This window comes from Salmo salar, chromosome ssa19 (genome assembly GCF_905237065.1).
Source record: "Salmo salar chromosome ssa19, Ssal_v3.1, whole genome shotgun sequence".
NCBI lineage: Eukaryota > Metazoa > Chordata > Actinopteri > Salmoniformes > Salmonidae > Salmo > Salmo salar.
The window spans coordinates 27,118,165-27,142,447 of NC_059460.1; the positions used below are offsets into that span (position 1 = coordinate 27,118,165).

The following is a 24,283-nucleotide window of genomic DNA, read 5'->3' on the forward strand; positions in this document are numbered from 1 at the left end:
TTAGTACTGAAGTCAGGTAAAGGGAGGACAACTCATTGTAATGTCTGGAATGGAATCAATGGAATGGTGCCAAACATATTGAAACCATGTGTTTGATGTGTTTAATACAGTTCCATTCACTTAGGCTCCACTCCCACAGCAGCTACCACTGGTCCTTAACAGATCAGCTGATTCCCAATGCTCTGCATCATGTAATAGAGCACACATAGCCTTCTGCTAGCATACTTTACAATACAACAGCACAACAGATGCTTCATTCTCACAGAAAACCTTAGAAAACGAGCGTGATTTATGTCTTCGCCACAGTAATGCTTCACAGCCATTGTTTAAAAGCATTTACTGCCATGTACACTAGCACACTTCAGATGTCGATACAAGCGGGTGAGAGAGAGAGAGAGAGAGAGAGAGAGAGAGAGAGATGGGAGAATTAGGAGCACACCTAATATCACACAGGACATCACATAAAACGGGTAAATTACACCAGATATGACAGACCGACCCTAGCCCCCGGCCCCCCTACTGCACCATGGATACTGGAGACTGAGGCAGGGGGGGTCGGGGATCTATAGAAACGGGGGGTCTGAGGCGTGAGGGGGGGGGACTGAGGATCTGTGGCCCCGTCCAATCTATACATTTATATATCTACCACACAATCTGTCTTCTTATCACATTACATACTGTATCTACCACACATGTTCTGCAGCCCTATCTCTCCAATCACCTGCCCCCAATCCAACATGTTGTTTCAAGCAGACAGTCTCAATGTCTTACTCCCTCCTCTCCTTCAAATCCTGCCAAACCCACAGTCACAGTTCTCCTAGCTAACCAACATCTGCCATACTAGGGGAGTCGAATGAACGGGATGCTGTACAGTCACTATGGGACCTCCTTCTAGAGCGCCTGGTTAAATTATGCATAAGACTATTTATGTAATCTCTTAATATATATACAGTACCAGTCAAAAGTTTGGACACACCTACTCATTGAAGGGTTTTTCTTTATTTTGACTATTTTCTACATTGTAGAATAATAGTGAAATATCAACTATGAAATAACACATATGGAATCATGTAGTAAGCAACAAAAATGTTAAACAAATCAAAATATATTTTATATTTGAGATTCTTCAAAGTATCCACTGTTTGCCTTGATGACAGCTTTGCACACTCTTTACATTCTCTCAACCAGCTTCACCTGGAATGCTTTTCCAACAGTCTTGAAGTTCCCACATATGCATATCCAGGCTGCATGATTGGGAGTCCCATGGGGTGGAGCGAATTGGCCTAGCTTCGTTCGGGTTTGGCTGGTGTAAGCCGTCATTGCATATAAGAATTTGTTCTTAACTGACTTGCCTAGTTAAATAAAAATACAAATTAAAAAAAATATATATGCTGAGCACTTGTTGGCTGCTTTTCCTTCACTCTGCATTCCAACTCATTCCAAAACATCTCAACTGGGTTGAGGTCGGGTGATTGTGGAGGCCAGGTCAATTGATGCAGCACTCAATCACTCTAATTCTTGGTCAAATAGTCCTCACACAGTCTGGAGGTGTGTTTTGGGTCATTGTCCTGTTGAAAAACAAATGATAGTCTCACTAAGCGCAAACCAGATGGAATGGCATTTCACTGCAGAATGCTGGGGTAGCCACGCTGGTTAAGTGTGCCTTGAATTCTAAATAAATCCCTGACAGTGTCACCAGCAAAGCACCCCCACACCATCACACCTCCTCCTCCTCCATGCTTCACTGTGGGAACCACTCACCTACTCTGCGTTTCACAAAGACACAGCGGTTGGAACCAAAAACCTCAAATTTGGACTCATCAACACCAAAGGACAGATTTCCACCAGTCTAATGTCCATTGCTCATGTTTCTTGGCCCAAGCAAGTCTCTTCTTCTTATTGGTGTCCTTTAGTAGTGGTTTCTTTGCAGCAAATTGACCATGAAGGCCTGATTGACGTAGTCTCCTCTGAACAGTTGATGTTGAGATGTGTCTGTTACTTGAACTCTGTGAAGCATTTATTTGGGCTGCAATCTGAGGTGCAATAAACTCTGATTAACTTATCCTCTGCAGCAGAGGTAACTCTGGGTCTTATTTTGCCGTGGCGGTCCTCATGAGAGACAGTTTCATCATAGCACTTGATGGTTTTTGCGGATTGACTGACCTTCATGTCTTTAAGTAATGATGGACTGTCATTTCTCTTTGCTTATTTGAGCTTTCTTCTTCATAATATGGACTTGGTCTTTTACTAAATAGGGCTATCTCTGTATACCAACCCCTACCTTGTCACAACACAACTGATTGGATCAAATGCATTAAGAAAATAAATTCCACAAATTAACTTTTAACAAGGCACACCTGTTAATTGAAATGCATTCCATGTGACTACCTCATGAAGCTGGTTGAGAGAATGCCAAGAGTGTGCAAAGCTGTCATGAAGGCAAAGGGTGGCTACTTTGAAGAATCTCATATATAAAAATATTTTTATTTGTTTAACACTTTTTTGGTTACTACATGATTCCATATGTGTTATTTCATATTTGTGGTCTTCACTATTATTTTACAATGTAGAAAATAGTCAAATTAAAGAAAATCCCTGGAATATATATATATAAAAGTATGTCGACACCACTTCATATAAGTGGATTTGGCTATTTCAGCCACGCCCGTTGCCTACAGGTGTAAAAAAATCGAGCACACAGCCATGCAATCGCCATAGACAAACATTGGCAGTAGAATGGTCTTTCTGAAGAGCTCTGTGACTTTCAACGTGGCACCGTCAAATTCCTGCCATGCTAGAGCTGCCCCGATCAGCTGTAAATGCTGTTATTGTGAAGTGGAAACTCTAGGAGTGACAACAGCTCAGCCACTTAGTGATAGGCTACACAAGCTCACAGAACGGGATCACTGAGTACTGAAGTGCGTTACGCATAAAAATCGTCTGTCCTTGGCTGCAACACTCAATACCGAGTTCCAAACTGCCTCTGAAGCAACGTTACACCATAACCTTCGTTAGCCCCGCACAAAGGGTGGCTAAGATCACCAGGTGCAATGCCAAGCGTCAGCTGGAGTGTTGTTGGAGCAGTTGGACTCTGGAGCAGTGGAAACCCGTTCTCTGGAGTGATGAATCACGCTTCACCATCTGGCAGTCTGATGGACAAATCTGGATTTGGCAGATGTCAGGAGAATGCTACCTGCCCAAATGCATAGTGCCAACTGTAATGTTTGGTGGAGAAGGAATAATGGTCTGGGGCTATTTTTCATTCCAGTGAAGGGAAATATTAATGCTACCGCATACAATGACATTCTAGACGATTCTGTGCTTCCAACTTTGTGGCAACAGTTTGGGGAAAACCCTTTCCTGTTTCAGCATGACAATGCCCCCTTGCACAAAGCGAGGTCCATTTAGCGGGCGCTCTTGTTCTTTGCAACTTACAGTCAGTGCATTAAAGCAAGGTAATAATGTATAAATAACATGTCACAGCAAGTTAAAAGTTTCTGTAACTATTACTGAACATGTTGTTGTAGTTAAGGATACATTGATCTTCAAAATAATTGCAATTACAAGATATCTTATGTTATATCTCTGACTATATCTGGATAGTGCCAATACAATACTGAGATATTCACGGTAACTTGATGCCAGAGCAATGAAACACAGTACGATACAGTAAAGGGGTTATTAAACTGTAAGTCAATTATTTCTACAATATTTTACTGTAAATTTAATGGATCAGATCAAGCAGGTTTGCCATATTCAATTGCATATTACAGCATATTAATGAATACTTGGTGTTTTATATCACTTGCACTTCTAGAGGCCTAAACAAAGGCTTCCAAACTGACCGTGATTGCAGGGCAAAACAGATAAAAATGGACATGGGTAAATACTCAACTATTAAAGGTTCTGAAAAGACATTCTGATTTACATGTATAAAAGACTTTTGTGTGACTAAAATAACACCCATAACATTTGATTTGGATAGAAATGCTACAACTTGAGAAAAAGTACTTTTTCTCTCATGGCCAACTACCAGGAAGTTTAAAAAGACAGGCAGAGTGGGCAGGGAACTTATATTCATGAGCTCACCTTGACTGACAGCTCTTTGAAAGGCCTATGCCAAGCAACTTGGAGGCAGTGAACAGTGTTGCAGTAAAATCATCTCAAGTGAATTTGGTGATGCACAAAGCAACATTGAACTTGCATCAATCATACAATTTTTGTGATATAGTACTTCTTATTTTTCTTTGATATTATTGCGGTCCGCAAACAAATGTTATAGGTGCATGCCGCCACCTACTGTATTGGCTGTGTATCAGCCTACTATTCTGTAGTATGAATTCTATACACTGTGAAAACAAAATTGCCCTACCAACTAACCCTACACCCATTAAAAACCTCACCACTTTTCCACTACTTTGGCCCTATCTGATTCTACACCAGGCCAGCAGCCTGGGAGGACGGGACACTATCGTTCAAAACACCTTGTAACTCTTCTGCAGTAAAATCTCGTACACCCAAGTACTTCTCTGCAGCTACCGCCACAACATCTATCCTTTACGTACCATTCCTGTGGTTCAGTTGACAACCATGGCCATGAACGTAAAAAAAAACGAACTTTAACGAAGCACATATCACTCTCTACTCACCCTGTACCAGTATGTGAGCGGAGCTTGGAGCGGAGCGTGCCCAATTTGACTGGAGCATGGAGCGAGATTCCCAAAAGATGGAGCGTCACGGTTCGTCTACACTAGCACGCGGTAAATTGCCGTGTGCCGCTTCGGCCGCCCAGAGAGGCTCGCTTGTGGGCGTGCTGGCAGCATATGGCAGCATATAGCAGCACATTCGATTGTCCGTCAAGAATTCAGCATAGCAAGTTTGTATGAAAGTCTGGTTATTAAATGGGTAAATAGCTTAATCCAGTCTCCATTTCATGAATTTATTCACAGGTAAATAGTAACATGCTCTAAACCACTCAGGTGACAAACAAACTTTGCTGCCATGTTTCCAAATGTCCACATGGTTGGGAGAACCTACTCAAGTAAGTAAATGCATTTAAAAAATGTAAAAAAAAATATGTATTATTTACTAGCTAGCTACAGTGCAGGCTATCTCAAATGAGTTGCTAACATAGCTAGCTAGCTGTCTAGCCAACTTTACATACTGTATAGATAGCTAGCTAAGTGTATTACATTTTACCTCAGTCCTGGTCCTGGGGACTCAAAGGGGTGCACATTTTTGCTTTTGCCTTAGCACTACACAGCTGATTCAAATGACAAATTCATCTACAAGCTTCAATCGGTATTTTTGTATTCATTTGTGACGCTATCCTTAATATGATCCTGCTCTTGTCACATGCTACACATGCACATGTGTGCGCACATGCATCTATCTATCCAAAGTTAGCATGATTTGTTATAAGTGATATTATACTTTAGTAATTCATAATGACCTGGTGATGTTAAAGTATAATAATGACATTAACTTCCACATTTCTACAGATACCTTGTAACTGGAGATTCCTTCAAAACGATTGCCTACAGTTACTGCAAGGTTGGGTGACCAGGGCCATCTGGGACTGCCTTCTGGGGGAATTCTGGAGTGTGAATGCTACCGGTGTCCTTCATAACTTCATGAGGATGGACACGCAGTCCAGGAAGGAATCTGCAGCTCGCCACCATGTGCCAGAGGAGAAGTCTACTGCTCTGCAGGATGTTTCAAGGATGGGGTCCAACAACGTAGCACGGGAGGCAATCCATGTGCGGGAGATCTTCACCTCCTACTTCTTCGAAGAGGGTGCTGTTCCCTGGCAACACCATAGACTACATAATGCACAACAAAATGCTCTTTTAAAAGCCATCCACATTGTAATAAGAGTATTCTTCTATTTACTAAGCTATGTCTACTGCAGTTATAACATTCCCAGTTTCTCTCCTTTTGCTTTTTTCTTCACAGGTGAGGATGCTGTTCAAGTAAAGGTTTTGTCTGTACAAAAATAAGTCACTCATATTGAACAAATTTAGAACAATTAGACCCCCTGGATTGTGTTGTGCAGTATAAGCATGTTCAGGTGTATAACTGTGGCTCCTTCCACCTTCAAAGAATAGGCAAGAGGACCAACCATGGAGAATAGTAAGACACTTAAGTATTAATATTTATATAACTATGCTACAGTTGAAGTCGGAAGATTACATACACCTTAGCCAAATACATTTCAACTCAGTTATTCACAATTCCTGACATTTACTCAGAGTAAAAATTCCCTGTCTTAAGTCAGTTAGGATCACCATTTTATTTTAAGAATGTGAAATGTCAGAATAATAGCAGAGAGAATGATTTATTTGAGCTTTTATTTATTTCATCACATTCCCAGTGAGTCAGAAGTTTACATACAATCAATTAGTATTTGGTAGCATTGCCTTCAAATTGTTTAACTTATGTCAAACGTTTCGGGTAGCCTTCCACAAGCTTCCCACAATAAGTTGGGTGAATTTTGTCCCATTCCTCCTGACAAAGCTGGTGTAACTGAGTCAGGTTTGTAGGCCTCCTTGCTTGCACACTCTTTTTTAGTTCTGCCCACAAATGTTCTATGGGATTGAGGTCAGGGTTTTGTGATGGCCACTCCAATACCGTGACTTTGCTGTCCTTAAGCCATTTTGCCACAACTTTGGAAGTATGCTTGGGGTCATTGTCCATTTGGAAGACCGATTTGCGACCAAGATTTAACTTCCTGACTGATGTCTTGAGATGTTCAATATATCCACATAATTTTCCCTCCTTATGATGCCATCTATTTTGTGAAGTGCACCAGTCCCTCCTGCAGCAAAGCACCCCCACAACATGATGCTGCCACCCCCGAGCTTCATGGTTGGGATGGTGTTCTTCAGCTTGCAAGCCTCCCCCTTTTCCTCCAAACATAACGATGGTCATCATGGCCAAACAGTTCTATTTTTTGTTTCATCAGACCAGTACAATCTTTGTCCCCATGTGCAGTTGCAAACCGTAGTCTGGCATTTTTATGGCGATTTTGGAGCAGTGGCTTCTTCCTTGCTGAGCTGCCTTTCAGGTTATGTCGATATAGGACTCGTTTTACTGTGGATATAGATACATTTGTACCTGTTTCCTCCAGTATCTTCACAAGGTCCTTTGCTGTCGTTCTGGGATTGATTTGTACTTTTTGCACCCAAGTACATTCATCTCTAGGAGACAGAACGCGTCTCCTTCCTGAGCGGTTTGACGGCTGTGTGGTCCCATGGTGTTTATACTTGCGTACTATTGTTTGTACAGATAAATGTCGTACCTTCCGGAGTTTGGAAATTGCTCCCAAGGATGAACCAGACTTGTGGAGGTCTACAATTTTGTTTCTGAGGTCTTGGCTGATTTGTTTTGATTTTCCCATGATGTTGTAATGCTTGGGCGTAGTGGGTGCAGAGTCAGGAGCAGGAAGCAGAGAATGCAGGGTAGTGTTTTTAATAACACACAACGGCAAAACACAAGCCGCCCCAACAGCGAACTAGGGCGCACACAAAATCAAAAGTGCCCAAACACATGGGACAGAACAGGTCGGCGCAGAATACTCACTCGCACCTCAAAATACAATGAGCGTGCAAATCACAAGCTACACACAGATCAAATAATCCCGCACACAGAGCAGGCGGGCCTCCTGGCTAAAATAGCCCAGCTAATCAGGCCAAACCAAAAACAGGTTCACACAATAACCGGAAAGGGGGAAAAGGGAATCAGTGGCAGCTAGTAGGCCGGCGACAACGACCGCCAAGCGCCACCCGAACAGGAGGGGGAGCTACCTATGGTAGGAGTCGTGACAGATGTCAAGCAAAGAGGAACTGAGTTTGAAGGTAAGCATTGAAATACATCCACAGGTACACCTCCAATTGACTCAAATTATGTCAATTAGCCTATCAGAAGCTTCTAAAGCCTTGACATCATTTTCGGGAATTTTCCAAGCTGTTTAAAGGCCCAGTCAACTTAGTGTATGTAAAATTCTGACCCACTGGAATTGTGATACAGTGAATTATAAGTGTGTTAGTCTGTCTGTAAACAATTGTTGGAAAAATTACTTGTGTCATGCACAAAGTAGATGTCCTAACCGACTTGCCAAAGCTATAATGTGTTAACAAGAAATTTGTGGAGTGGTTGAAAAACCAGTTTTAATGACTAAGTGTATGTAAACTTCTGACTTCAACTGTATATTGTTTGTCCTCAAGTGTCTGTGCATGTTTTTCAGTATAAAGTACTTTGCAGCTACTTAGTGTGGACACCAGGTGAGACCATACACATAGATTCCTGTTGAACATAGTCTCTTTAACTACCTTGTTTTCTCAATAACAGTCTCTCTCCTTCACTTCATCCCTCTCCCCCCTTCTACCTAAATCCTCTCGGTTATATCATCTGTGTCGGTGAACCCCTCCCGCATCTGAACATAGAGGGCACAGCGTGATCAGAGGTGAGAGGTCACTTGGTCAGGTCAACAGGAAGTATTATTAAGGAGATGCTTCACGTTGAATTACAGACAGATATGTAGTAGTCCCAGAGTTAATGATCCAATGTCAGTTTTGCATTTCACCTCCTGATGATTGATGACTGACAGTGTTAGAATAAAATAAAATAAAAAATGCTTAATCATGCTCTTTCTCAATCCGTCTGTCTCTCGTCTGCAGTTATGTTTTGATGTGAGAGAGGAAGCCAGTCCCTTCATTGCCACCTGCTCTTAAGATAACAGCCTTGGGCCCCCAGTTGGCCCCAAGGTTAGGAGACACCGCTAGAGACACTATTATTAGGGTAGCACTGTAATTCATTATTTATATGCTGTCTTCCCTGCTCCTTTGTTCTTACCTCTTTCCCTTTCTGTCTTTTAAACTCTCTCACGCCTCTCTACCCACTTCCTCTGTTTTTATAATGCACACCATATGTGCATTGAAGTACAGATTGAACTTGAATTTATAATATTACAATTATCATATTTATAATGCATGTGTTATGTATTTATAACACTTGGATTATGAACGTCTTTCAATAAAGCATTTCACATTATTCACTGGTTGAAATTAAGTCTCTCATTTGATGAAATACTACACCTATCCTGTGCCCTCAGATTAATGCAGATGAATGGAGTTAGATATTGAGATGAACCAGTTTTAGAGTATTTACATGATGCGTACTGTAGGAAGTGAAGTGTACTGTTTTTAATTCTGTTTCTATATATATGAATTACAAATCAGCCTTTAACTACTTAAATCATGTTTCTAGTCTATGTGGGGTAGACATTCTATGTTGTGTATTTCTTTGTGTTGGCCGAGTATGGTTCCTAATCAGAGGCAGCTGTCTATTGTTGTTTCTGATTGGGAATCATACTTAGGCAGCCTTTTCCCCACCTGTGTTTGTGGGTAATTATTATTTCTGTGTGTGTTTACTGTGCGCCTCAATTGCATCACGTTCTTTTCTGTTTACCTGTTTATTGTTTTGTTCGGTTTCACCTCAATAAAAGATGTGGAATTACAAGCACGCTGCGCCTTGGTTGATTTACGACAGGGAGTTTGAAGATTGCGGACGTGACAGTTACGTTCCCAGCTAAAATATTGTAATCAGATTACAGATACTTTTGAAAAACTATATGATTACTTTGAGGATGTCTTTTAAAAACAGAAAGGATGTTTGCAAAAAAAATCTTGGACACTTCTCCGTTTTCTCAATAACATTCAAATCAGCATTGAAAAAAGGTGCAAGTTTGTTCAGCCTGAACGAGTCTGACCACGAGTCAGAGACAACTATGATGACACACCAAATGGGTTTGATGGATCCCGGGAAAAGAGCAGGAATAGGCTTTTGTACGCTACTGTCCAAGCTATGTCTTCCAATGGTGTGACTGCTGTCGGCATCCAAAGATTATCCAACTTAAATAAACGCTTAGCGGTAAGGATGACAGCAGTGGTGTAGTCTACGGCGACACGGATATCACTTATTATTGAGATCTACATAGCGCATTGATGTGAATCACACTACTGCTCTCTCATTTAGCTATTTGCGCTTTAAGTATTGTGGTTGTTGTGGATGGCTGTTCACAAATCTAAATGTGTATTTGAACCCAATAATGGTTGAATTCAATAAGTTTTTCAGCTGCCTATCAATCATTGTTTTCGAAACCAGTGGACAGCCAGTGAAAAATGTTTTCTTGCAGCAGCTGAATAGTGAGGATCCCAGCCTATGGAATAAAAGTGGTATTTTTATTGCTCAATCTAATACATGCTGATAAAAAAATTCCATAGACCTAATGGACACATGCTCAAACTCGCACACTTTTGATAGACTTAAAAGGGACAATCTGTAGTTGCTACATCCATCTTTGGACTAATAAATTATATATACAGTATCTGTCAAAAGTTTGGACAGGTAACGGCCGTCTTTGCAAGAAGAGGACCAAGACACAGCGTGGTTAGTGCTCATCATGAATTTGGTGCGTGGGGCTGGCAGTGGCGGTACCAGACTGGAGACATGCACCCCAAGGCTAACGCGAGGAGCGGGAACAGGACGTACTGGACTGGGCTGACGCACTGGAAGCCTGGTGTGTGGGGCTGGTACTGGAGGTACCAGACTGGAGACACGCACCTCAAGGCTAACACGAGGAGCGGGAACAGGACGTACTGGACTGGGCTGACGCACTGGAAGCCTAGTGCGTGGTGCTGGCTTTGGAGGCGCCAGACTGAAGACACGCACCTCAGGGCTAGTGCGGGGAGCAGGATACACTGGACCGTAGAGGCGCACTGGCGGTCTCGAGTGCAGGACTGGCACCGCCCATACTGGCTGGGTGCCCACTTCCCCCCGGCAAATGCAGGACACTGGCACCGAGCACACCGGCCTGTGGATACGCGGCCTCGACGCCGTGCGCATCACCCCATAGCACGGGGCCTGACCAGTACCACGCTGCCTCTGGTAAGCACGGGGAGTTGGCTTAGGGCTCAACCCTGGCCCTGCCAAACTACCCGTGTGCCCCCCCAAAAAAATGTTTTTGGGGCTGCCTCTCAGGTTCCCATAACTCCCTTCGCTTGTCCTCCCAGAGTTGATGTTCCAACTCCCATGTCCATCCTTCCCCCCGATGCTCCAAACCACGCTGCTTGGTCTTCTGTTGGTGGGTAGTTCTGTAACGGCCGTCTTTGGAAGAAGAGGACCAAGGCGCATCGTGGTTAGTGCTCATCATGAATTTATTAAAGATAGCACACTTTAAACAAAAAAAACAAGAAACCGACAGCCAAACAGTTCTGTCAGGTGCAAAACACTAAACAGAAATTAACTACCCACAAACCCCAAAGGAAAACAGGCTGCCTAAGTATGACTCACAATCAGCGACAACGATGTACAGCTGTCCCTGATTGAGAGCCATACCAGGCCAAAACAAAGAAATACAAAGCATAGAAAAAAGACATAGAATGCCCACCCAAATCATACCCTGACCAAACCTAAAAAGAGACATAAAAAAGGCTCTCTCAGGTCAGGGTGTGACAGGACACACCTTCTCATTCACAGGTTTTTCTTTATTTTGACTATTTTCTACATTGTAGAATAATAGTGAAGACATCAAAATGATGAAATAACACATTTGGAATAATACAGTAAGCAAAAAAGTTTAAAACAAATAAAAAAATATGTTATATTTTAGATTCTTAAAAGTAGACACCCTTTGCCTTGATGACAGCTTTGCACACGCTTGGCATTCTCTCAACCAGCTTCATGAGGTAATCACCTGGAATGCATTTCAATTAACAGGTGTGCCATGTTAAAAGATCATTTGTGGAATTTGGCTTTCTCTCAACCAGCTTCATGAGGAATGCTTTTCCAACCGTCTTGAAGGAGTTCCCACATATGCTGAGCACTTGTTGGCTGCTTTTCCTTCACTCTGAGGTCCAACTCTTCCCAAACCATCTTATTTGGTTGTGGAGGCCAGGTCAGCTGATGCAGCACTCCATCACTCTCTTTCTTGGTCAAATAGCCCTTCTACAGCCTGGAGATGTGTTTTGGTTCATTGTCCTGTTGAAAAACAAATGACACTCCCACTAAGCGCAAACCAGATGGGATGGAGTTTCGCTGCAGAATGCTGTGGTGCAAAAGGTGCAAAATCAACGTGACTTACAAAGATGAGGACCAAGAGCAAGAGAGGGAGTGTGGTGATGTAGTGTCCACAAAAATAAAGAATCATTGTGGAATCTGAAAAGACACATATCACAAAAGCATTATAGTGTATTTATTACGTGCATATGGTAAAAGAAAGGAACAATGTGGGTAGATAAGTGTGTCATTGTAGAAAAGTATTTATAAACAAAACATCTAAGTTTCGTTAATCTATACAATAGTCCAATCATTTTGGCCCAATAGGCCTGGCATGTTTCCACTTTCAAGGATCTTTCTGATTTGATTGGTTATTGGTTATTTTGCCTAAAAACATTTAGGCCTACCTGTAGAAAAATTCAAAAAAACAACTCTGCATCTCTGCCCAACCTGACAATAGTGACCGAAAGGGTGTTTAGCATCCCCAGTGGCTCTGCAAGTGTAGAGAGGATATTCTCTGCTGCTGGCCTGCTCTCCAGGCACAATCACATGAGCCTGAATCCACAGACTGGCCAAACTCGCGTTTCTAAAAATGAATTCACCACTGAGCTTAATAAGGCATTTTTTGTTTAATATTTATTGAATTCTAAGTAAGTCACAGCCTATACGCACAATTTATAGAATATAATGATTTAATATAACTAAATGTTGTTTAAATGCTGAGCGCTTTATGTCCCTACCAGCCTATTGTGCCACACTCACAAATGCTTCACAATGTATTCCTTTGTAGGCTATGGCCTTGAAAAAATTGAAATAATATAACCTTTATAATTCATTTTCGTTCCTTCTTAGGCTCCGTCTGGCTCCTGACCTATTTAGACTCTTTATATGCTGTTTAATATGACATGTACTGTAGCCTCTTTGAAATGATGAGCGCTTCTCACATCCACCTTGTCATGTTTATTAAAATACTTTTCATTCAAATCATATGGTTTGGTTTCAATACTTCAAAACCAAATGGTAGGTCCAGGAAGTCACAAAAATAGATGGGTGTTTGTTAAATTGTGATTTTAACGAATGGAGCGAATTTGGAGCAGCATTTTTTTTTCTCCTATGAGAACAGATCCGTTTTTAGCAGAGCAGTTGGAAATGAGGTGGAGTTGCGCAACACTCCATGAGCGATGAGCTGGATTAACGACCGCTCAACTCCGCTCACATTCTCTGTCCTGGATTCATCTTCCTCTACTACTCTCTTCACTGTCTCAACATACGGCACCTTCTGCACTACTCTTATCCTGGCAACCTCAACCTGCCTTTCTCTCACCGGACACTTCTGATCTCCAGCACCATGGGTACCCCTACAGTTTACACAGACAACTTTTTCCACCTTTAATGCACATTCCTTTGTCTTATGTCCTCCTGCACACTTCTCACATCTAGGTATCTCCCTCCTACACACTGCTGCCACATGACCATAAGCTTGACACCTAAAACACAGACAAAAGCTCTCACGGGATAACTGACCCATCCTAACTTGACTTTATCTGGTATAGAATATGCATCAAAACTCAGTAGTACAGTCTTCTCTGTTACACCATGCTCTTCACCGGATCTGCGTCGCACCAAACGGCAGGAGTCACAGACACCGGGACTCCTCAACTTCAGTTGACCCGCCTCATACATAACGCCATTCCAGTTATCACTCCTTTCAACAGCGTCCTGCTCCAGAGAGGAAAGCAAGTTACAGTTCTTGTACCTAGTCACGTGGTGTTCAGTGCACACTCCCTCTGGATGGCAGAAACGCAAACAAACACTTTCACCTACCCAACACTCCCTAACCTCTTCACCACCCAACCTGACACCACATGTACAGTTGAAGTCGGAAGTTTACAAACACTTTAGCCAAATACATTTAAACTTAGTTTTTCACAATTCCTGACATTTAATCCGAGTAAAAATTCCCTGCCTTAAGTCAGTTAGGATCACCACTTTATTTTAAGAATGTGAAATGTCAGAATAATAGTAGAGAGAGTGATTTATTTCAGCTTTTATTTATTTCATCACATTCCCAGTGGGTCAGAAGTTTACATACACTCAATTAGTATTTGGTAGCATTGCCTTTAAATTGTTTACCTTGGGTCAAAAGTTTTGGGTAGCCTTCCACAAGCTTCGCACAATAATTCGGGTGAATTTTGGCCCATTCTTCCTGACAGAGCTGGTGTAACTGAGTCAGGTTTGTAGGCCTCCTTGCTTGCACACGCTTTTTCCGTTCTGCCCACAAATTGTCTATAGGATTGAGGTCAGGGCTTTGTGATGGCCACTCCAATACCTTGACTTTGTTGTCCTTAAGCCATTTTGCCACAACTTTGGAAGTATGCTTGGGGTCATTGCCCATTTGGAAGACCCATTTGCTGCCTAGCTTTAACTTCCTAACTGATGTCTTGAGATGTTGCTTCAATATATCCACATAATTTTCCCTCCTCATGATGCCATCTATTTTGTGAAGTGCACCAGTCCCTCCTGCAGCAAAGCACCCCCACAACATGATGCTGCTGCTGCGCTTCACGGTTGGGATGGTGTTCTTCGGCTTGCAAGGCTCCCCCCTTTTCCTCCAAACATAACGATGGTCATTATGGCCAAACAGCTCTATTTTTGTTTCATCACACCAGAGGACATTTCTCCAAAAAGTACAATCTTTGTCCCCATGTGCAGTTGCAAACCGTAGTCTGGCTTTTTTGTGGCAGTTTTGGAGCAGTGGCTTCTTCCTTGCTGAGCGGCCTTTCAGGTTATGTCGATATAGGACTCGTTTTACTATGGATATAGATACTATTGTACCTGTTTCCTCCAGCATCTTCACAAGGTCCTTTGCTGTTGTTCTGGAATTGATTTGCACTTTTTTTCACCAAAGTATGTTCATCTCTAGGAGACAGAATGCATCTCCTTCCTGAGCGGTATGATGGCTGCATGGTCCCATGGTGTTTATACTTGCGTACTATTGTTTGTACAGATGAACATGGTACCGTCAGGCATTTGGAAATTGCTCCCAAGGATGAACCAGACTTGTCGAGGTCTACAATTTTTTTCTGAGGTCTTTACTGATTTCTTTTGATTTACCCATGATGTCAAGCAAAGAGTCACTGAGTTTGAAGGTAGGCCTTGAAATACAGCCACAGGTACACCTCCAATTGACTCAAATTATGTCAATTAGCCCATCAGAAGCTTCTAAAGCCATGATATCATTTTCTAGAATTTTCCAAGCTGTCTAAAGGCACAGTCAACTTATTGTATGTAAACTTCTGACCCACTGGAATTGTGATACATAAGTGAAATAATCTGTCTGTAAACAATTGTTGGAAAAATTACTTGTGTCATGCACAAAGTAGGTGTCCTAATCGACTTGCCAAAACCATACTTTGGTAACAAGAAATTTGTGGAGTGGTTGAAAACGAGATTTAATGACTCCAACCTAAGTATATGTAAACTTCCGACTTCAACTGTATATAAAATATATGCAACACATTTTCCGGCAATAAGTTTCTGTGCCAATGGCGCTGCACAACCAACAAACAAAGCATACCGACTTTGGGCGCTTCAATATCAAGATTTGCGTTTTCAACACCAGAATAAATAGACTATGTCAGTATCAGAAAATGACCTTGTAGGCTTACCCAGTATTGAAGGCTTGGCTTGACAATCTCCAAATGTCATTAAACTCTTTGGTGTTTTGTGACAGATGTCTGTTTCCATTCATGAATTGGCCACTGCACAGTTTGGATTGATTTAGAGATATTTTCACATTTAAAAAGAAATACAAACTATGGTTCAGCTGTCAAAGATTTGAGATCTAAATGTATCAGGGCACTCCATGCAAAGCCTGAAGTGTCCACTGTATGATATTAATATTTTGATAACTATATACAGTACCAGTCAAAAGTTTGACACATCTACTCATTCACTGGTTTTTCTTTATTTTGACTATTTTCTACATTGTAGAATAAAAGTGAAGACATCAAAACTATGAAATGCAATCACATGGAGTCATGTAGCAACCGAAAAAGTGTTAAACACATCAAAATATATTTTAGATTTTAGATTCTTCAAAGTAGCCTCCCTTTACCTTGATGACAGCTTTGCACACTCTTGGCATTATTTCAACCAGCTTCATGAGGTAGTCACCTGGAATGCATTTCAATTAACAGGTGTGGAATTTGGTATACAGAAGATAGCCATGTTTTGGAAAATACCAAGTCTATATTATGGCAAGAACCACTCAAATAAGAAAACATAAACAACATTCCAGCATTACTTTAAGACATGAAGGTCAGTCAATATGGAAAATGTCAAGAACTTTCAAAGTTTCTTCATGTGCAGTCACAAAACCATCAAGCACTAAGAAGAAGAGACTTACTTGGGCCAAGAAACACAAGCAAAGGACATCAGACCGGTGTAAATCTGTCCTTTGGTCTGATGAGTCCGAATTTGAGATTTTTGGTTCCAACCGCCGTGTCTTTGTGAGACACAGAGAAGGTGAACGGAGGATCCCGGCATGTATGGCTACCGCAGTGAAGCATGGAGAAGGAGGTGTGATGGTGTGGGGTGCTTTGCTGGTGACACTGTCTGTGATTTATATATTTAGAATTCAAGGCACACTTAACCAGCATGGCTACCACAGCATTCTGCAGCGATACGCCATCCCATCTGGTTTGTGCTAACTGGGACTATCATTTGTTTTTCAACAGGATAATGACCCAAAACACCTCCAGGCTGTGTAAAATCCATTTGTTCAGGAATGATTTTCTTTATGCCACATGGTACTGCATCTGCCATATACAGTGAGGGAAAAAAGTATTTGATCCCCTGCTGATTTTGTACGTTTGCCCACTGACAAAGAAATGATCAGTCTATAATTTAATGGTAGGTTTATTTGAACAGTGAGAGACAGAATAACAACAAAACAATACGGAAAAACTCATGTCAAAAATGTTATAAATTGATTTGCATTTTAATGAGGGAAATAAGTATTTGACCCCTCTGCAAAACATGACTTAGCACTTGGTGACAAAACCCTTGTTGGCAATCACAGAGGTCAGACGTTTCTTGTAGTCGGCCACCAGCTTTGCAGACATCTCAGGAGGAATTTTGTCCCACTCCTCTTTGCAGATCTTTTCCAAGTCATTAAGGTTTCAAGGCTGACGTTTGGCAACTCGAACCTTCAGCTCCCTCCACAGATTTTCTATGGGATTAAAGTCTGGAGGCTGGCTAGGCCACTCCAGGACCTTAATGTGCTTCTTCTTGAGCCACTCCTTTGTTGCCTTGGCCGTGTGTTTTGGGTCATTGTCATGCTGGAATACCCATCCACGACCCATTTTCAATGCCCTGGCTGAGGGAAGGAGATTCTCACCCAAGATTTGACGGTATATGGCCCTGTCCATCGTCCCTTTGATGTGGTGAAGTTGTCCTGTCCCCTTAGCAGAAAAACACCCCCAAAGCATAATGTTTCCACCTCCATGTTTGACGGTGGGGATGGTGTTCTTGGGGTCATAGGCAGCATTCCTCCTCCTCTAAACACGGTGAGTTGAGTTGATGCCAAAGAGCTCCATTTTGGTCTCATCTGACCACAACACTTTCACCCAGTTGTCCTCTGAATCATTCAGATGTTCTTTGGCAAACTTCAGATGGGCATGTATATGTGCTTTCTTGAGCAGGGGGACCTTGCGGGCGCTGCAGGATTTCAGTCCTTCACGGCGTAGTGTGTTACCAATTGTTTTCTTGGTGACTATGGTCCCAGCTGCCTTGAGATCATTGACAAGATCCTCCCGTGTAGTTCTGGGCTGATTCCTCACTGTTCTCATGATCATTGCAACTCCACGAGGTGAGATCTTGCATGGAGCCCCAGGCCGAGGGAGATTGACAGTTCTATTGCGTTTCTTCCATTTGCGATTAATCGCACCAACTGTTGTCACCTTCTCACCAAGCTGCTTGGCGATGGTCTTGTAGCCCATTCCAGCCTTGTGTAGGTCTACAATCTTGTCCCTGACATCCTTGGAGAGCTCTTTGGTCTTGGCCATAGTGGAGAGTTTGGAATCTGATTGATTGATTGCTTCTGTGGACAGGTGTCTTTTATACAGGTAACAAACTGAGATTAGGAGCACTCCCTTTAAGAGTGTGCTCCTAATCTCAGCTCGTTACCTGTATAAAAGACACCTGGGAGCCAGAAATCTTTCTGATTGAGAGGGGGTCAAATACTTATTTCCCTCATTAAAATGCAAATCAATTTATAACATTTTTGACATGCGTTTTTCTGGATTCTTTTGTTGTTATTTTGTCTCAAATAAACTTACCATTAAAATGATAGACTGATCATTTCTTTGTCAGTGGGCAAACGTACAAAATCAGCAGGGGATCAAATACTTTTTCCCTCACTGTAGCTATAGACGTACAGAAGGAGGGTAATATGTTAATCTTTGATCCAAATATTTTGTTTAAAGATAATCATTATATTGTTAGATTATAGGAGTAACTCTGGTTGGCCTGAAACACTCTTCCTCACCTGAAGTTCAACTGTCGGAGTCAGTTGGAGCGCCCCGAGACACACTGCCTTCATATCGTAGGCCTGGAGTAGCAAAAGATTAGTAATAGCCACACCATAGCAAACCTTCACAAATTTTTATACACTTTATTAGGGTAATATCAAACGTAAGTCAAGCCATTGTTTATAGGGAAAATATGAGCAGAAGAGCTAATGTAAACCAGGGAAAAAACACACTGACCTCCACTGTGCCTCCCCAGAAAACACACAATGCTCCCTATTTTGGACAGTGATTCTACATTTGCATTGCTTGCTGTTTGGGGTTTTAGTCTGGGTTTCTGTATAGTACTTTGTGACATCAGCTGATGTAAAAAGGGCTTTATAAATACATTTGATTGATTGATTGATTTATGGATTGATTGATTGATTGATTGATTGATTGATTGATTGACCGCCCCTCCCCCTACGTCAATTTCGATCCGTCCCTTACAGATTTTAATGGCTGTGATAGGAGAAACTGAGGTTGGATCAAGAACATCGTAGTTACTGCACAATACTAACTTAATTGACAGAGTGAATAGAAGGAAGCTTGTACAGAATAAAAATATTCCAAAACATCAACCTGTTCGCATCAAGGCACTAAAGTCATACTGCAAAAAATGTGGCAAAGCAATTCACATGTTATGCTGAATAATGAATGTTACGTTTGAGCAAATCCAGTACATCACATTACTGAGTACCACTCTCCATATTTTCAAGCATAGTGGTGCCTGCATCATGTTATGGGTATGTTTGTCACAGACAAGGACTAGGGAGTTCTTGTAAATAAAAATAATTGAAATATAGCTAAGCACAGGCAGAGTCCTAGAGAAAAACCTGGTTCTGTGTCACGTCCTGACCAGTAAAGAGGTTATTTGTTATTGTAGTTTGGTCAGGGCGTGGCAGGGGGTGTTTGTTTTGTGTGTTTCGGGGTTTTTGGTTTATGTTCTATGTTATCTATTTCTATGAGTTTATCTAGCTTTTCTATTTCTATGTTAGTTTTGTCAATGACCTCCAATTAGAGGCAGCTGGTTGTTGTTGTCTCTAATTGGAGGCCATATTTAGTTGGGTTTGTTTTCACTTGTGTTGGTGGGTGGTTGTTTCCAGTATAGTCTGTGCACCTTATTGGACTGTTTTCGTCCTTCAATAAATATTATTGGAGTGTTTATTGGAGTGTTTTTTCCTTCAATAAATAAGAAGATGAGCACTTTACCCGCTCCATTTTGGTCCACTCCTTACGACGACCGTTACAGAACCACCCACCAAAGAAGGACCAAGCAGCGGAGGAAGGAGCAGCAAGAGAGCTACTTGGAGTCGTGGACATGGGAGGAAATATTAGATGGAAAGGGACCCTGGAGGCAGGCTGGGGAGTACCGGCGACCGAAAGAGGAACTGGAGGCAGCAAAGGCAGAGCGACGGAGGTATGAGGCATTATATCCTCCATTTCAGGAGGAGAGGAGGCAGACCCCCAAAACATTGGTGGGGGGGCACACGGGTAGTTTGGCTGGGCCAGGGGTGAGCCCTAAGCCAACTCCCCGTGCTTATTATGGGGAGCGTTTGGCGTGGAGAGCACCGTGCTATGCGGAAGTGCGCACAGTCTCGCCCATCCGCAAGCACAGTCCGGTGCGGTTGATACCAGCCCCCCGCAAGTGCCGTGCTAGAGTAGGCATCCAGCCAGGAAGGAGTATGCCTGCTCAGCACATCTGGCCACCCGTGCGTCTCCTAGGCCCAGGCTACCCTGCGCCTGCTCTACGCACAGCAGCCATCATTACTCAGCACAGCCCAGTTCGCCCTGTGCCAGCACTCCGCCTGTGCCGGGCTACAGTAACAACTCAGCCAGGACGGGTTGTGCAGGCTGTGCGCTCCAGACCTCCAGTGCGTCTTCAAGACCCAGTGTATCCTGTTCCTGCTCCTCGCACTAGCCCTGTGGTGCGTGTTACTGTTCTGGCGCCTCCAAAGCCAGCCCCACGCATCAGGCCTCTAGTGCGCCTGCCCAGTCCAGTACGTCCTGTTCCTGCTCCTCGCACTAGCCCTGAGGTGCGTGTCAATAGTCTGGTGTCTCCAAAGCCAGCTCCACGCATCAAGCCTTCAGTGCGCAGTCCCAGTCCAGAGCTTCCGGCGACAGTTCCCCGTCCAGAGCTTCCGGCGACAGTTCCCCGTCCAGAGCTTCCGGCGACAGTTACCCATCCAGAGCCTGCGGAGATGGCCCGCAGTCCGGAGCCTGCAGAGACGCCGCCCCTGCGAGACGCCGAGTCCGGAGCCTGCAGAGGCGGCCGCAGTCCGGAGCCTGCAGAGACGGCCCGCAGTCCGGAGCCTGCAGAGACGGCCCGCAGTCCGGAGCCTGCAGAGGCGGCCCGCAGTCCGGAGCCTGCAGAGACGGCCCGCAGTCCGGAGCCTGCAGAGACGGCCGCAGTCCGGAGCCTGCAGAGACGGCCCGCAGTCCGGAGCCTGCAGAGGCGGCCCGCAGTCCGGAGCCTGCAGAGACGGCCCGCAGTCCGGAGCCTGCAGAGATGCTCCCGGCCCGAGGTCTCCAGCGACGCACCTCAGCCCTGAGCCTTCAGCAGTGGTCTACAGCCCTGAGCCTTCAGTGGGGGTGGGCAGGTTAGAATGGGGACTAAGGCCGGATCCAGAGCCACCTCCGTAGTTGGAGGATTGGGGGGGTGTAGCACGGGAGCCGTCGTTGATGGTGGCCACCCTCCCTTCCCTCCCTTTATGTTTGGGGATATTTTTTGTTGGGTTTTTGTTTTGAGGTGCATTCGGGGTCTGCACATTTGGGGGGGGGGGGGTACTGTCACGTCCTGACCAGTAAAAGGGGTTATTTGTTATTGTAGTTTGGTCAGGGCGTGGCAGGGGGTGTTTGTTTTGTGTGTTTTGGGGGTTTTGGTTTATGTTCTATGTTATCTATTTCTATGAGTTTATCTAGCTTTTCTATTTCTATGTTAATTTTGTCAATGACCTCCAATTAGAAGAGGCTGGTTGTTGTTGTCTCTAATTGGAGGCCATATTTAGTTGGGTTTGTTTTCACTTGTGTTGGTGGGTGGTTGTTTCCAGTATAGTCTGTGCACCTTATTGGGCTGTTTTCGTCATTTGTTTTGTCTAAGTGTTTTTTCCTTCAATAAATAAGAAGATGAGCACTTTACCCGCTGCATTTTGCTCCACTCATTACGACGACCGTTACATTCTGTCTGCTTTCCAACAGACACCTGAAGACGAAATGACCTTTCAGCAGGACAATAACCTAAAACACAAGGCCAAATCTACCCTGGAGTTGCTTACAGTTTTGACTTAAATCTACTTTGACTTAAATCTATGCCAAGACCTGAAAATGGTTGTCTAGCAATGATCAACAACCAATGACAGAGCTTGAAGAATTTTGAAAAGTATAATGGAAAATTGTTGCACAATCCAGGTGTGGAAAGCTGTTAGAGACTTACCCATGAATACAGCTGTAATCGCTGCCAAAGGTGCTTCTAGCAAGTATTGACGAAGCATTGTGAATACTTAAGTAAATTAGATATTTCTGTATTTCATTTTCAATACATTTGCCAAAGAATCTAAAAATATGTTTTCACTTTGTCATTATGGGGTATTGTGTGTAGATTGGTGAGAAAATATATAGATTTTATTCATTTAGAATTTAGGCTGTAACACAACAAAATGTGGAATCAATCAAGGGGTTTGAATACTTTCTGAAGGCACTGTATGTTTAGGTGGCGCATTTTATATTTTTAATACTGTATATCGCAAACTGTTTCTACATATTGACTATTGAATTGGACACTCCAAACCATATTTTGACATTGGGCTACTAAAAGTTATTGTCAACAGGAAGCAGGGACAGCATAATATTTTAGAAATATAAATGGAACTTTCAACATTAATTTCCAATAGTATTGTACTTTAACAGGTAAAAACTGCTGAATCCATCCAAAAACATGATGTGATTGATAACATTTTATTTTTTTCATTTAACGACGAAAGTCAGTTAATAACAAATTCTTATTTACAATGACGGCCTAGAAACAGTGGGTTAACTGCCTTGTTCAGGGGCAGAACAACACATTTTTACATTGTCAGCTCAGGGATTCAATCTAGCAACCTTTCAGTTACTGGCCCAACACTCTAAACACTAGGCTACCTGCCGCCCATATCAGAAACCATGAAAATGGATTTGGCTTGACTACACATAACCCTCTTTCCTCCTCTTTGCTCCTCCTGCCTCCTCTTTCCATGCAAGTATATTAGGCTAGAATAGCAGTCCACCTTAGAGACTTTGGGTTTCTGTTGGAGACTATGAAGACACGTGCTCGATTCCAATACAATCACTACACACCCTTTCCATTAGCTTAGTTCCACAATGTTGTGGCACTCATTTCAAGAAGTTGTGAGTCTTCCCTCCTGTAGACATGTGTATTGCCAACACACCCCTGTAGCACTGCACTCGGACGGCCAGTGAACTTTTACCCCACAATTTTCCTCCCCTCTGCACTGCATACTTTACTTTTGGATTGATTTCAAGTGTCTTTGTGCCTTTTTGATTCCTCAAAATCACTGAATATACTTTAAACCCTGTACATGGCTCCAGTCCGGTGATGTTGACCTAGGTTTTTCTAACCTGTTTGACCTTTGCCCCCCCCTATGCGTGCGGTGTCGCCCCCTGCAGGTGAGCGAGGTGGAGGTGAACGGACAGATCGAGGCAGTGTGTGAGTCCGTTTTCAGTGAGATGGAGTCTCAAGCGGTGGATGCCCTGGACCTCCCCATGTCAGGCTGCTTCCGTATGCGCAGTCACAGCTATGTCCGTGCCATCGAGAAGGGCTGCTCCCAAGACGAGGAGGACAGGGTCACCATGGTGGGGGGAAACATGAGGGCTATCTCAGCCCCCCGGACCACCACCACCGTCAGGACCATCCAGAGCAGCACAGGTCAGTCACACACACATGCATACATACACACACACACACACACACACACACACACACACACACACACACACACACACACACACACACACACACACACACACACACACACACTATGGCCATTGCAATAAAACTAAAACTTTAGCTACACTGATTTTACCCTGACTCTAAACTCTTAAAATAAAGATGCAAGTTGGAACCAAATAAGGTTCTTGAGTGCGATGCCATAGGGGAAGCATTTTAGGGTCTCTGAAGAACCATACATGGGATGGTTCTTTCCACCCATGACTGTGTTTGCTAGCAACAGTGATATGGTTGTTGCATTTATTCATTTTCAGTCCAATGGCCTTCACCAAGTGAGTTCCTAAGTATGTTGTCATTAAAATTGTATTATTTAATACAATACATATTTCATCACTCCTTCTTTTTAGGGCCTAGTTTAGAAGCCATGCATACCTACATTGTCCATATGCGCATATGTAATGTCTACAATGTATTATCCATGTATGTAATGCATTATGTACAGTATGCACTGCTTCTGACTACTAATGTAAAGGGACAGTAATTGGATAAGCATTGCATGTGTTAATACACTGACAGCTTAGTCCACACACTCCTAGAGTGTTATCCAGAACCTAAAATGGATATTTGGCTTTCCCTATAGGAGAACCCTTTGAAGAACCATTTTTGGTTCCAGGAAGAACCCTTTTGGATCCAGGTAGAACTCTTTTGGGTTCTA

At 43.0% G+C, this 24,283-nt stretch overlaps 1 protein-coding gene across 3 annotated transcripts in view; it reads left to right on the forward strand.

Moving 5' to 3' along the window:
• The window catches only part of LOC106578647 (disks large-associated protein 1), a 287,047-nt gene that overhangs the window by 187,740 nt on the left and 75,024 nt on the right, over positions 1-24,283 (forward strand). For all 3 annotated transcript variants that reach the window (XM_014157684.2, XM_045702177.1, XM_045702178.1), the window contains exon 6: positions 23,289-23,547. In XM_014157684.2, coding sequence (XP_014013159.2) covers positions 23,289-23,547 — 259 coding nt within the window. The remainder of the gene's footprint in view (positions 1-23,288; positions 23,548-24,283) is intronic.